Source organism: Lineus longissimus, chromosome 6, assembly GCF_910592395.1.
Source record: "Lineus longissimus chromosome 6, tnLinLong1.2, whole genome shotgun sequence".
Taxonomy (NCBI): Eukaryota; Metazoa; Nemertea; class Pilidiophora; order Heteronemertea; family Lineidae; genus Lineus; species Lineus longissimus.
Window position 1 is genome coordinate 14,132,703 of NC_088313.1, and position 15,325 is coordinate 14,148,027.

General features: G+C 41.3%; 1 protein-coding gene across 2 annotated transcripts; it reads left to right on the forward strand.

The window, feature by feature from the left end:
• Nucleotides 1-190: 190 nt before the first annotated feature.
• Nucleotides 191-14,763, forward strand: LOC135488976 (F-box/WD repeat-containing protein 1A-like). 2 transcript variants are annotated; one of them, XM_064774007.1, is made up of 11 exons: nt 191-331; nt 4,871-5,096; nt 5,318-5,504; nt 5,876-5,969; nt 7,057-7,209; nt 7,965-8,083; nt 8,275-8,380; nt 8,528-8,671; nt 8,947-9,176; nt 9,435-9,513; nt 9,896-14,763. In XM_064774007.1, the coding sequence occupies exons 1-11, from the start codon at nt 275-277 to the stop codon at nt 10,061-10,063; spliced, it is 1,563 nt and encodes a 520-aa protein (XP_064630077.1). In that variant the 5' UTR covers nt 191-274; the 3' UTR covers nt 10,064-14,763. The 2 variants fall into 2 exon arrangements, with proteins under 2 accessions (XP_064630077.1, XP_064630078.1); XM_064774008.1 differs by having other exon boundaries at nt 7,057-7,194.
• The last annotated feature ends 562 nt before the right edge of the window (nt 14,764-15,325 follow it).

A 15,325-nucleotide genomic window follows, 5' to 3' on the forward strand; every position in this document is an offset into this window, starting at 1 on the left:
TTCCTAGCGGTGAAATTCTAAACTAAATTGTGTTGAGAAATACAAATAAGCAATAATATAGTAAAATATGCTATTTATCGTTCATATAATGTAAAAAAACACGATATGTATATTCTCTGTTAATTAATAAACCTAGAAAAAGATATAACGTTACTCCGTGATTACTAATTTGCGCGTGTGACGTCACGAATTTCCCTTCGTAAAGTTTTCGTCACGTCGATTTCCGTAATTTGGGGGTGAATTGGTGGGTCTGCAAGCCCCTAAATAAGTCAAAATGGACCCCGAAATGGAAATAAACATCATAGGTGACGACAAGTCAGAACAGAAAAGGGTAAGATCGAATATAACGCCTCTATTTTGGTCAAAACTGCTGACCAATTTCCAACAAATTATTTTCGTCGCCATTTTGACTGCTGTTTCCTGTTTCTCAATCTCTTTTTGATGTTGTCTTCTCATTCATGTTGTTTTATTTTCTCGAAGATTGTAGGAACATTATCTTCATGGTTTGTTTCTGAACCAAATGCTACATAACTGGTTGATGATAAAGGATAGGCTTATTTGTGACAGATTCTCCATTTGCAATCGCAATTGGGTACCAGTAATACTAGGCCTATTAAATTATCGGTATCCAGTCAAATCGTCCCCAGTAGCAATCGTCCCCGCTCATAGGAGTCAAATCGTCCCCATGTCAAATCGTCCCCGGGTGAAATCGTCCTGGTTTCTGGCGCCAGTGCATGATGGAACCCGGTGGTGTATGGGGTATGGCATAAGGCCAGTAGTGGCATCCTAATAAATCATTGATAACTAAAGTCCGAGTTTATTTCTCCATTATTTTTTAAATATAACAGAATAGGGGGCCAACACTGATACACTGTTCATACCCGGAGCCCCCGCCGATCGACTGCATCACCCATCCCGAATTCCTGACCCACCCCCGGATACTTGGCTCCCACAACACTATTCTGATGAAAATCCTCTGCGTTCTGACAAGTGCGACGAAGACGCAGGTACTCTGCATGGCATCACCGGGACCGCATGTAAAAAAACAGACGCAAGAAAGCATCAGGGCCTGTTGTTCAAAACAATTTTTGTCAAGCCTTCAGACGCCAGGGTTGTGACAAAAATTGTTTTGAACAACCAGGCCCAGGTTGTTAGCAGAAGCACATTGTAAATATTTTATTCATTCGAATTAATGTTATGTTAGCCTACATATTGGAGAGGAAGTCCAAAGTCAAAAGTAGGTAGGCCAGGCCTATCCAGCACGCATACCGGTAGCATCCGGTAGGCCTACACATCACCCGAACCCTTTCCCAAGATAACAACTCTATACCCCAAAACGCCATCAATGTTCTACTAAAATTCATATGAGTAGGCCTACATGTATTTTAACTGTAAAAAACTACAATACTGGCCGTTGAGATGACGGAGAAACACGCAACAGAAGTGCAGTATGAAGACGTGGACGACTTGACATGGGGACGATATGACTCGGGGACGATTTGGTATCAGCGGGGACGATTTCTCCAGGGGACGACTTTGATCGGGGACGATTTGACCGGTAAGCAAATTATCGTGATGATCAATCCAATATCTTGACTTGTGTTCAATATTCTAGCACCCCACTTTGGTAACCTCCGGATCTTGCGCCTTGAAGCGCATGCACGGTATGAATCAAGCCCAAACGCTCGCGCACCAGGGCTTTAGGGTAAAGTAGCGTAAAAAAGAATGAACAGTGTCCAGACACATTCCTGACCGGGTTACTTGCGTAAACTATAAAAACTGCTCACTAACCTAATAGCCTTATGGACCAAATTTTTCACATCCTATTATAAATATAATATCAATTTCTTCCAACAGCTATTCTATTTTTGTCAAAAAACTGCAGTCTGATCCAATAAACAATAAAACACATTTGTATATCGCAAAGCCGGCATACAGGTCAGCATCGTCTACCATCTTTTCTCCAAAGTCACGTGCGGCAGCCATTTTATAATGACAAAGCGACCCATTCCGATGGTCACTCACTTTGGCCTGGCGCGAGATGAGGTGCCAGTACCAAAATCAATGCAAAAGAACAGACGGGGAATTCCAGCGGTATTGCCTTTGTAGATTCCGCCCATACCACCCAAAAAATACGTGTAACTTTTCTGTATATCGCGCGCCTCTTTTTACAGTGGCACACCTCACTCTAATTTGTCTGATTCTGGATTTCGAACAACTTCACAGGGTTTGCCCTAAAATCTTTTCTCGACACTGCCTAAGTTTGTCAGTTGTCCTCGAGTTCCGCAGAGCTTTGTGGTCAGGGTGGTGTCCTTTGACCACCCATTCCTCTCTATCTCTGCTCTTTGTCCAGGCGCAGCACCCAGAGAGAATAATTTTTTTTCTCTTAAGCACCCGGACAAAAAAGTTAGCACCCGGACAGATTCATAGAGTTGGTATTGGTTTTACTGTTAAGAGTACCTGGACAGATTTTGCTGCCAACCCGGACAGAACTGAAGTGAATTCTTAATTGTGTCAAAATATGGCTGCAGCACCCGGCCCAAAAAAAATTCTCGCGGAGAACACTGCACCCTCTGTCTACTCTGAGACTGAGGGTGGGAGGGTTACACATAATGGAGGGATGAGTTACTTTTTTCCGATTTGGGATTTGAGTGCTTCCTACGCTGTGTCTGTCTCTGTCATCCTCCCTCCGTTGCCATAGTTACGGAATCTATTTGATTTGCAATTATGAAAATGTCCTCGAGTAACCTTGACTGTATCCTGTTTACCGTTGACTCAGTGTCCATTGCAGGCGGCACACCTGTTTGTCAATGCATGCGTTGCCATGGAAACCTATAAATCTCGCTCAAACCGCAGTCTGAGTCAATATTAGTGGTGAGATGTTGGTGTAGAACAGTGTGGCTACATTTTAAGATTACTGACGATGGTTCAGTGAGATTGGAGTGCAGTGTTGACTGGAAGTGCCACCAGTCACCAGAACATGTCGAATGGCTATAATTTATCATCGAAATAAAGTTACAGCAGTTTACCATACAAGTGCCAAATTGGCCACAGTCCTTGGTTCAATCTTGTAATGTTTTTTGAGTTAAGTAAACAATGATATGATTTATGATACTGATAGTAAAGAAATGCTGATCTTTCAAAAAAAAATCAAACTGCAAATGTTTTGAGAAAGTGTTATTTTGGCGCCAAGTATGCTGTGCACTTCCTGGTTTTGAGGCGCGTTTGCCACCTTGGCCCTAACTACTGTGTTTGAGGCAATAGTGGCTAGTATGCCGCCTGCTAGAACACGAAGAATGCCGCCTCAAACATATGTGAGACAGAAGTCTTGACAGGTCTGATGAATAATCAGCAATGAGAAGGTGAATCACCTGGCTACGAGCATTGCAATGCAAGGGGAAACCGCATTGATGTTTTTGTACTTGTTTAAAATAGGAGGTACGATTAAGTACGACTTCTCTTTATTGCCAAGAGTCATTAACGTGTTGCTTATTCATAAATTCTTGTGGTTGTGAGTCAAAATGCCTAACTGATCAAGAAATTGCATGGAGGAAGCAATTTCCTAGCTGGAGTCACTGTTGTTGTGGTATCGAAGATGAGTAACCTATTACAATTTCAAGACAGTCTACCACCCACGCTGACTTTCTGAAGAACCATCGCTTGGTTGTCGACGCATAGAAATTTATACTGAGATAAGACATTTGTCGGTAACGTGTCAGCAAGTCAGTTGATTAGTATGAGCGTTATCAGTGGATTAACCAGGCCCGGATCCAAGGGGGGTGCACCAGATGCTCCCCCCCCCCCCTCAATTCATGAAATAATCTTTGAAATTGACCATGCAATTTTGGAACATCTGGAAATTGGATGCTGTCCCCCTCTTTTTCCCAGCTGCTGTATTCCCTAGATAGCACCCTTTACAGCGCAAGGTATGTTCCGTAAATAATTGCCAGTTACTTCCTGGTTTTGCCATGAAAACGGCCCCTATTACGCATATTAACTATTCGATTATGTTGTGGTTAAATTGACCCGGAAGCTGGTTATTTGTTATGAGACTTTATTGCAGGACAATACTCTTCACCTTCATGCGATTACTTAGTGTTTTGTTACCTTCAACAAAAATTTCTAGTTGTACCAGGGAGGAAGTGCACTACTGAATGGAAATAATTGCAGTGTAATTGTATGCAGTGTTGGTGGATGAATGAATAAGTTGTTTGTGATGAAATAACTGATCAGGAAAACAAAGATGTTTGTGATCAAAAACATTGCACTCAATTCTGGACTCAAAGATAGGTGCAGCCATAGGCTGTTGCACCAAAAACTTGTACTTCTTGAAGCAGCCACATGCGAGCTGATTAGGAAGAGACATTGCCCCCTTTTATTTAAAAAAACCCATATTACCGGTAGAAAACTAGGCTTGTGTGAATCTGCCATCTGTGAATGTGGTGTCTCTGAAAAGATTCTGAACACATCCTAGGGGAATGTCCTCTGATTTCACCAACCAAGGGAAGTCCTGGCCGGAGCCCACATCTCTCCTAGAAAAGCTTCGGGGGAAAGAGGCAAGTTTGCGTCACAGTGTTCTTGAAAACCAATGGTGTGAAGTCGAACACAAAGAAGAAGAAAGAAGAAAAATTGTTTTCTTAAAGGAACACTATGTTACACAAAGCCGCCAATAGGGGTCTCTCACAGTACGTCAAAATGATTCATACTTGTACGAGGAATTTATTTGGTGGTAAGTCAGACATGACCAAGGCCGGGGCCCGTACAGTGTATATTAGTCACCTGAAGATGGCCAAATTAGCCCCTCTACTCCTGCCTATAGTCCCCCTTTAAATCAAAAATTATTCACACAATTTCTTTCTTATCTTTCTAGGCCCAAAGTGCAGCCATGGTCCGCAGTACGAAGAAGCCGCCAGAGCACTCGGCGCAGTACCTACAGGAAAAAAAAGCGTGTATGAAATACTTCGAGACGTGGACGGAAACGGACCAGGTCGACTTCGTCGAGCACATGCTGTCGATGATGTGCCATCATCAACACGGCCAGATCAACACGTTCCTGAAGCCAATGTTACAGCGAGATTTCATTTCAGCATTGCCAGGTATGGTCAAGTGTTACTGTTGGCTTTGCTTTTGTCACGAGGAGAGTAACAGCGCCGGGCAGTATCCCGCCTTTTTCATTCCCTGCCGAAGGTTTAGACCACGTGGCCAAGAAGATTCTATCGTATTTAGATGCCAAGTCCCTCCACGCAGCCGAGCTGGTTTGTAAAGAGTGGTACAGTGTGATTCACAATGGCCATTATCTCCTCTTTTTCGTTTCCAGCAAAAGGTTTAGACCACGTCGCCGAGAAGATCCTGTCGTATTTAGACGCTGAGTCGCTCCGCGCGGCCGAGCTGGTTTGTAAAGAGTGGTACCGTGTGATCTCCGATGGCACGCTATGGAAGAAACTAATTGAACATATGGTCTCAACCGATACGCTATGGAAAGGTTTGGCTGAGAGACGGCAGTGGTACGTATTTGAAGTCAACCTTGGATTTGGCTGCCTTTGGGCTGCCATGACACGGGAACCACGGCAGAAATACTGTCAATTTGTTAATGTTAAAAGGTTAAAAGGTCCTATTTTGAAGATTTCAAGGACTTCAGAAGCATTTCAAAGGCTTTTGGGGTCATAATGTAGCATTTTAAGGTGGATAAATCGAATTAGGAGGTCATTTTTATAGGTGGTGTGGTGGAAATCGGACTCCCTGGGGGTAAAGGGTGTGGAGAACGCTGGCCTGTGGGTGGTTGAAAAGACACTCAGTTCACATAATTATCATAATCCTTGGATGTCAACAGGGTTTTTGTCAAAGGAAATTAAAATGTCTCTTTTCTGATTTTCAGGATTGGTTATTTATTCCGACCAAAGCCTGGTGAGCCACCCAAAGATCACAAGTTCTATAGGAGATTATACCCCCAAATCATAGGTGATATTCAGGTATGGTGCGACAAATTAAGTCCTTGCTACTGAAATGGATGAAGTCATTGTTGTCTCATATTGGCACTTGAAAGTCAGAGAATTTAGAATTTCGATATATACATTTAGACACCTGTTGATACATTTAAACCCCAACTCTCGAGCCCTGGGTTCCAGTGATGACTCATCCAGGTATATTCAAGTGCATAGTTCGGGAATGCATAGCATTATGAATTATGAGAACCTATCACTGCTGTGCCCAAGAGCAAATGATAAGGTGACCTATTTACTCGACCCTTTATACTCCACTTTTATAACATTTTTCTCTAGCTAATCTTCTATCAAATAGCCCTTGGGATCATTTGCAAGGAGTCAGGGGGAACATCCCGGTCCTAGGATTTCATCTCAAGTCCGACCTCAGCCAGCATGATATATTTATGGGCCCCAGACCCACAGTCTGGGGACCATATTGATATTGCTGGAAGTTCTACATTCTTCTATCTGTTCACCCACAAACGTTATTGTGAGTGTTCTCTAAAACACCTAAATAAACCAAAAATCTTTCTTCCGTATACCACCAAACATAACCCCTACCATTCAACGTCACCAAAGACTTTTCAAAAATTGGGTTCATTTTGATGCTTTTGAAGCGTTTTTATGCACCGATTTTCTGATTTGCTTTCAAATCTCCGGCACGATTCTGTCAATCACACGTACATTAGCATAAGCTCCGCCCCGTAATGGTGACGTCATATCCTCATGCATCATGGCGGCGGTATCTCTTTGCCGAAGTGGGGGATCCCCCGAAGTGGCGAGCTGTCGAGTATTTTGAGCAAAGATCGACGGTTGAATGTAGGAATAAAATAAAGGAATAGCCTTAAATGCTTATCGATGATCCATCCTGCCCATCTGAAAAGGTTAGGGTGTTGTTTAAATGTTATTGAGCGTGTGATTTTGAGAAAGCGCGAGCGTGTTTGTCCGGAAATAGATCATCTGCGAAACGGAATAGACTTCAATCCTCCATACGTGTACTGTTTGGGCCCGTGGGGGCTATCAAATTTGCTGACAAGCAAATTTCAAATTTCTAGTTCTCTAATTCCCTTTTCAGAAAATTGAATTAAACTGGCGAACGGGCCGACACACGCTCCAAAGAATTCACTGCCGCAGCGAAACAAGTAAGGGCGTCTACTGCCTACAATACGATGACGAGAAGATAGTGAGCGGACTGAGGGATAACACTATAAAGGTATGGCCCATGAAGGTAATTTTCCCATCAAAAGTCTTATTTTTAAAAACCTGGGTGCGTTGAGCTAAGGACAGATGAGTCATGCTGTTCGAGACTGAGAGGTTTTAATATGAAGATGATGGCATTATTAGTTGATAAACTGGTTGCATCCATATTGGGAAGAGTATCAAATTGTTTTGTTAAACACTCATAACTAATACAAGAGGTTGTTTTGAAACTTGTGCTGCGATATTGCCATAAAATGGGTGCTACTCTGGGTAGTCTCAAGCTTAAGAATATCCAGTCCTTGAGTGGCATTCTGTCTGTTCTCGATGCTCAACGCATTCAGGTGAAATTTTTTCTTCAGATTTGCATGCCAGGGGTTAGCGATTTTTAGAAAAAAGTAATTGTTGTGCAATTCAAAGTGTTAGATTAGAAGTGGAAGACTGACACCTTGCATCTTTGTTGTCTCTGTGGGATTTGTCCTGTCCTGGCATAACCTCGCCACAGTGGGGAGCTGAAAGGTGGTTGGCCTTGACTCGGAGAGGTGGGGAGACCCTCGGTGAGGTGGGAGACCCTCGGAGAGGTTTTTGCTGCTCCACAACCTGAGCGCTGTCCCACGATGGAACTCGATGGACCTAAATTGTGTTATCACTTATCTATTTTCGGAGCAATAGAGACGGAGGTTAAATAACTTATAAGTTTTTCAAGGGACTGTGCTCTATCGTGATACAACATGTATATTACAATCGTTTGGAAGCTACTAAAATTCCTTTTTCTCATTCTTGCAGCTATGGGATAGGAATTCACTGGAATGTGTACAAGTTTTAACCGGCCACACAGGCTCCGTTCTTTGTCTTCAGTATGATCAAAATATCATTGTATCTGGTTCCAGTGATTCTACCGTTAGGTAAGTGTTTCTCAGTTCGATGCAGATGAAAGTCCGAGTCTATTATGCACTCTTGCATCTGAGGTATTAAAGCGTTCAGCAAACAAGCGATTTAAAGTGCAGTGGCCTGCAATTTAAATCGCATGTGACAATAATCGGTCGTCTGCAGTGGTCAGTGCAGGGCACATGAACTTACTATTTTTGTTTTTCAGGGTGTGGGACGTAAAAACTGGTGAAATGATGAACACATTGATTCATCACTGCGAGGCCGTGCTTCACCTACGATTTTGTGATGGTATCATGGTTACGTGTTCCAAGGTAGGAGAATAATTTTACGAAAGGTTTACCAATTACCAAGTCATGAACATTCATTGTTAAAAACTGTATGCACATGAAAATTGCCAAGCATCACAGAAGAATCATTTCAAGCTTTGCCAAGTTGTCATAGCATTACTTATTTTTCAGGACCGGTCGATAGCCGTGTGGGACATGCAGGCCCCGCGGGAGATCAACCTACGGCGAGTTCTCGTCGGTCACCGCGCCGCAGTCAACGTCGTGGACTTCGACGAAAAATACATCGTATCAGCATCTGGTGATAGAACAATCAAGGTGAGGCAATGTCACTCAAGTGCCGCGCAAACAAGTGATTTAAATCACCGCTACCTATGATCTTGATCGCATGTGACTAATGTCGCATGTTTGCGAGGTCACAGGGGTTTGACCTGAATAGCTAATTTTGACGTTTGTTCTTCTCCGTCTGACGTCGTGGAATAGTTTTTCAAGTCAAATATTGCAATTCGCAAAAACGAATAGGCCCACAAAAATTTGGTGGTTTCCAGTCTCAAGAAATGGTGTCTAACACTTGTTTTCAATCTTCGTTGCAGGTTTGGAGCACGTCTACTTGTGAATTCGTACGGACTCTAAACGGCCACAAACGTGGCATAGCGTGTCTACAGTATCGTGACAAATTAGTTGTCAGTGGTAGCTCGGACAACACAATAAGACTTTGGGACATTGAATGCGGTGCTTGTTTGCGAGTTCTTGAGGGACATGAGGAGCTTGTCCGGTGTATAAGATTCGATAATAAGCGGATAGTCAGCGGTGCATATGATGGGTAAGTCGATGCTGACATATTCAGGGATGTGACATTACCAAATTTTAGAGGATTTCGGTTTTTTCCCTTCATTTAAAATTAGGCTGCACAAATAAAAAGATGTATGCTTCAGCTCTCAGTAGAATTTTGAATTTTCGAAATAAGACCAAAAATAAGCATTAATTGCACCATCTTTACATTGAAAATTTTAGATGTGAAAACAACTCGGCTCATGAAACTATTTGGATCTTACGATGATCGGGGTTTTCTTTATTTCAGAAAAATCAAAGTGTGGGACCTGGCTGCAGCTCTAGATCCAAGAGCACCCTCGGGCTCACTTTGTTTGAGAACATTAGTGGTAGGTATCATTATATCAACTTCGGCACTTGAGTGCTGCGGCCAACTTCGTCCTGGGTTATGTGCTTCGTCCCTAAGGACACAAAGGTGAAACTGTGCTGATCGGTATGAGTGCCGAATCTATGACCTCCTGGTTATAGATCCGGTGCTCTTGCCACTTTGCCACTGATCTCCCTCTCCAAATAACAATTACTCAAGTCCCAATTACCGTTGACTCTCAGTCCAATTACCAATTACTCTCAGTCCAGTTACAATATGTGAAATGTTCAGTCACATCCAAGATGGCGGTCAACAACGGTAGGGAAAAAATGCTTGAATATCATCATGTCGGTGTGGAGAATGCAAAATAATCCATCCTTTCAAACCATTTTCTCCATTTCCAGCAAGAACATTCTGGTCGAGTATTCCGACTTCAATTCGACGAATTCCAGATAGTTAGCAGTTCACATGACGATACGATCTTGATATGGGACTTTTTAAACGTTCAAACGCCCGAAGTGGATCCTCATTCGCCGACGCGCACGTATTCATACATCTCACAACAGAGGTAAAACTTGGCGGGTGACGATAGCGAGGATAATGCTTTCAACGATTTAGTCGTCGAGTCTTCGGCGACGTTAAAGAATTTAGAAGTTGTTTTCTCTTGGATGGTGGAGCTGCGGATCGTGTAGCTTCAAGTTTGTTCTTGAGGCGTTCCAGATTCAGTCAGTGTGACGCTTTCGGGCCTCGTCTTGCGTATATGACTCTGCCGTGGTACCCGTCAATGATGAGCTTCGAAGAGAGGTCCAGTTTTGGTTCTTGTAAAAATGTGTGATGACATTGAAAGAGTGTTTAGGCATGTTATCGAAAGTCTCCTTTGAGTTAGCCTGGCCAGTGTGAAATTCACAGTCAAGCTTTGCTTCCAGGCTTTGAAAGAAAACAGCTTTTGTCACAAGAATGCAGCTTAGAAACTTTGACATAAAAGGTTAAGAAAGTTCCAATTTTGTCGGGAATTTTCCCATGAGAATAATACCGAGAGGACAACTTGTTTTGAATTGATGTGATGTGAATTGGCTTTATTGATCCTGACATTGAGAAGACTGGGATTGGATCTTGTATTAAAGCTGTCTAGTTTGATCAAGACCATTGGTATACTGTAAACTGCCAAATTTTCGTGGGTGTTTTATTTTTGTGGATTTCACTAAAGGCGCAATTTGCGAAAATAAAATCGAGGTTTTGGATAGGTAGGATGTAAAAGAAGTTAGTAATCCGCTATAAAAATTCAGAAAATATTTTTTTCCCAGAATTTTGGCGAGTCGCAAAAAAAGAGGTGGACATTTTTGGTGTTTACAGTATTTTGTGGTGCGTGCTTATGGTAAAAAAAGACTCAGCAGTCTTGTACAATTCTGGGTTCAAGGTTTGATGTATGACAAAAAAATTCTAACTGCATCATATTTCTGCTGTTGTCTTCACTGGGATACACAGCTTTTGATAAATTGAAAGCACAATTGTGTCACGTTTGACTGCCATCAGTTATTGTATATGCTGTTTACAAGTTGCTATTGCTGGCTCATATGAATTAAGAATGAAAGAAGTGCAAAAAATCAGGTTGGTTGGGAATTGAACAACAGGCCCGGTTGTTCAAAATAATTTTTGTCCCCAACGTCAAGTTCAGTTAACACCAGCATTAGTGACAAAATTTGCTTCGAACAACCAGGCCGATGGCAACTTGATTTTCTCATTTCTGTCCTTCGTTCTTACCATGAAGTATCATGTGCTATTGGCGTTCTTGCATTGATAGAAAATTATACCGGTTTTAGAATTCCCCAATGGTGTCGGAATTTTTCCAGATGCGCCTCAGCCCAGCTTTCAAGATGTTTGAGCAGCTGAGTGCCCAGTCTATAATGAGGTATTGGAAATTCTGGATTGGACAATTTGCAAAATGTACCTGCGAGTCGATTACACTAAGTGCAGTTGACATAATATGAAGATTGAACATCTGATGTGCGACATTTCTGCTGTCTGTTTATGCTTTATAGTCATATCACTTGTACATTATAATTTGCAGATATCATACATTTCATTCCGGGCCATCCTGTAGAAATTGTTTGTTTGATGGACCATGTCCAAAGACTTTAGGGTAGATTGGCAGGGAGAAAATTATTTTCATTAACAACTAAACAAAACTTTCCCTGAAACCCCAAAGATCCCTGAAAGTAAAGAAAGAATTAGAAGAAATTAAATATTTCTGGTGTTTTCTTCTTTCCCCGACTCAAAAAGTTTAGAGTAGGACGTGTGTTCTATGACTATGGGTGGGTAGGGTTGCATCAAACAAACTATTTCTTAAGTGTGGCCTTATTGTGCTTCTGACAGTCTGAACGAATTTGATGAACGGGTCAAATTTTTCTTTCTGGAAAATACCAGTTTTGTGCCTATGCCAAAAATCATCTCGCACGGAATAAAAACTTTTTCCCAGCTCAAAGTCTATGATGCTGTCGACAAATTTAGGGAGTGCTATTATGCAATTAGAAAATAATCGGATATTTAGAATTTCAGAAAGAAAACATCTGTACAAAAAGTGATGTATTATAATCATCGCAGTGCTGGTTGGTTAAACCCTTCACGGTCAACTCCATTTGTTAAAAAATTTAAAAATCAAACTCAAATTTGAAAGTTTCTGATTGTGTAAATTCGCACTGAATATGAATTTCAACAATGTTGTTGTTTAAAAATCATTTTCACTGCATATTTACACAATTGGAAATTTTCAAATTTGAATTCAATTTTCAAACTGTTGAATAACAGAGTAGGCATTTAAAAGGGTGTCAGATCATACATTCTTACCTCTTGGTGGCCTAAAGGGATAAATGACAAATGTGCTATTAACAAGTTATTGTGTGTTTGTGCGACATTTCATCATATCACGTCGGCCAGAAATGATATTGGAACACCCTGTACAATCACATTCTGCATTTCATTCGACATCTTCATTTTGCTAACTATACTTTCTACTTTGTTTTTTGCAGCGGTGATTTTTAGTTGTGCCTTGATTTTGTTGTGTTGCGAACTGTTCTCTAGTTGTCTGCATCTCAGGGAAGATGCTGATACACATTTAGATACTGTAGAACCTCTCTACTAAGGACACCTGCGGGACTGACAAGTATTGTCCTTATTTAAGAGGTGTCCTGATTAGAGAGGTCAAATCGAATGGAAACAACCAATTTGGGACCACAACTAGTGTCCTTAATAGAGAGGTTGTCCTTATTAGAGAGGTGTGCGCTGTGGGAGGCTTCACTGTATACATGTACATGTAGGCTGTCCCGATGAGACATTTCCGATTTTTGTTCGCTTTCCCTTTCTAGAAAGGGTTAAAATTTGACAGCAGAATTGAAAAGATCTTTGTCACAGCTCTCCGTAAACTCTCTAGAAATCGGGCAAAAAATAATAAAAGTAATAAATGAAGTTGCGCTGTTGTTGGGAAGGGAGGAGGGGAGGGGGGGTTAAAATGTGCTTGAGAAGTTAATGGAACATTAGGTATCAGTAGGCCTACGTTTGATAGTTCGCTATGACTCTAAAGAATAAGTTTAGTTTTTGGAACGTACATTGGTCGGCTTTTTTCATGTTAGGCAGTATAGTGAGTGATCAGATGCTTGGAATCTATCCAAAAAAATGTTGTCAGTAATGTTTCTGAAACTTTGTAGATTATATAAATAATTTGAGGCCAATCAAAAATGGTATCTGTAATTAAATATTCATGGAGTGAAAGAATGCTGTAAACGAATTTTGTGGGGGCGTTAAAGTTTTGCGAATTTCACGCACAAATTCGTTCAAAAATATTTTTGATCGGAAAAACGGATACAAATTTTTGCTTTTGGGTTTTTTCCAATGGTATTTTCCGAAGGAATTGTGATTTGAGGCAGTAGGGATCCAATATAAACCTGGCCTAAGGGGTTGTGTCTATCTGGGTGATGTTAAAGGAAAGCAGGATATGATAATGAGCCTCCGGCAGTGTTTGCAGTTTGTGTAATGTTTGTGTACATTTTCAGATGAAACCAGGTTGACCCTCTATGTGCTCATTCTGTTTCATAATGCAGGCCAAGAAGTAATTCGATCTACTCCTTAAACTAATTTGATTCGTTGACTCCGGAAGAATTCTGCATTTATGTGGTTTTGTTGATTGCAGATTTTATTTGCGTATGGTAATGACTGATGTGAACATTTCACTTGCTTTGAAGACTCAAGCCCCCTACACAATGAGGCTGAGTATAGTCAGCAAGACATTCACTGCTTTAGCACCACTGGTAGAGGTTCTCATAGTGTAGTTTATTCAGTAATATAGAGCAGTGGAGTTTAAAGTGGCACAATTATAGCCTCTTTGTACTAACGTGTACTGCCAGCTGTTTTCTTCACTGTTGGGTATACAATTGTACTCTGGACAGGGCTGTGGTAGATAGATATCTGGTGACGTCATGGCGAATTTGAGTTTGGAGGTTTTATAAGGTAATTGGCAAACTGGTTTAAATTAAATTGGTATCCTTTTCTCTCATAATGTAATCATCTTTAGACCTTGGAGGACATCCAGTTCTGGTGTGGGGCATGCATTATGGGATACTTGTTTTGGAGAAAGAAAATCCAACTTCAGTCAATTGAGGCGGTAATTCAGAGGAGTATTTTTGCCTCACCCTGTAGAACATAGCCCCCTTTTCCGCAAAATAACAACAAGGCTCTGAATTAATAGGTCTTCACTGTCAAACTCAAAGATGCCAAACAGTGGCTTCTCAGCCATTGTTAGGCAGGTCAACCATTTTCTGGAGTCTTGGCAATTTAAAGGGGTACGCCGTTCGTAAATACGGGAAGTCCAGGAAAATAGAAATGCAGTAGTACACAATGCCATAGTGCAGTTATTATGGATACGAATTTTCTGAAATGTGGCATTTATAGTAATTTGTATATCTGTCTACACTGAGGCAGTGCTGAATTTTATCTATTGTATGTATTCATGCAATTGGAAATTTTCGAATTCAATAACATATTTCAAATATTTTAACGAACGGTGTAGGCCTTTAAATATTGTAAATTATGGTTTATCAGTTATTTTACACTGCTGTGGAGGAGATGTTTTGGTTGAAGTTTGTGAGATCACTGTGCTCTATTCTGGTTTATTTATTAAAGACAGTAGGTTCTTTTGTATTTGTAAATGTCACTGTAAATGTTTGGTATGTCATTTTCAATTGCATATCCATGTGAATGAAATATACAGAACAGTTCTATACATTCCGTCTTTATTTGTTTGTGTTCTCATAAACTCCCTATGAACAACGGACGGGTCGTCTCAGAACTCACAAAGATTGATGTTTTGGATGGTGCATTGTAACTCCTGTCCAACCAGTTAAATCTGCAGATCATATCTATCTGAAGGTACAAGGAGTTGGCATCACATCGTTTATCCATTCCGTCGGACTTGGTGTTTCCTTCCTTGGCCTTGGCTTGGGCAAAGACGGTTCTTCTGTTGGGACACAACCTTTTTTCATTGTCGGACACTGTCTTTGGTTGAAGTTGCACCAACCACAGACATGTCATCCTGAACTTCAGGCCAACACTGGCCGCTAACGACCATGTGTGGGATGGGGTGCAGAGAGGAGGACACGACCGACTCTGGTTTTTTCGAGGATGCTGATCCACATGTCCGAGTTGGAGAATAAAGAGAAAATCCTGACCACGCCTGACTTCTAATTTCTCCCATTCTTCCGTTACTGTTGGATTTGTGAATCTAATAAACATGTTACCATGTGAATTTGTGAATTTAATAAACATGTCCATGTTTTTTACACATC

Excerpts from the sequence above, each read along its gene's own strand:
- LOC135488976 (XM_064774007.1), top strand. The coding sequence starts at position 275 with ATGGACCCCGAAATGGAAATAAACATCATAGGTGACGACAAGTCAGAA. Across the intron at positions 5,505-5,875 it reads TTGGCTGAGAGACGGCAGTG|GATTGGTTATTTATTCCGAC; the intron begins GTACGTATTTGA and ends TCTGATTTTCAG. Across the intron at positions 5,970-7,056 it reads AAATCATAGGTGATATTCAG|AAAATTGAATTAAACTGGCG; the intron begins GTATGGTGCGAC and ends TTCCCTTTTCAG.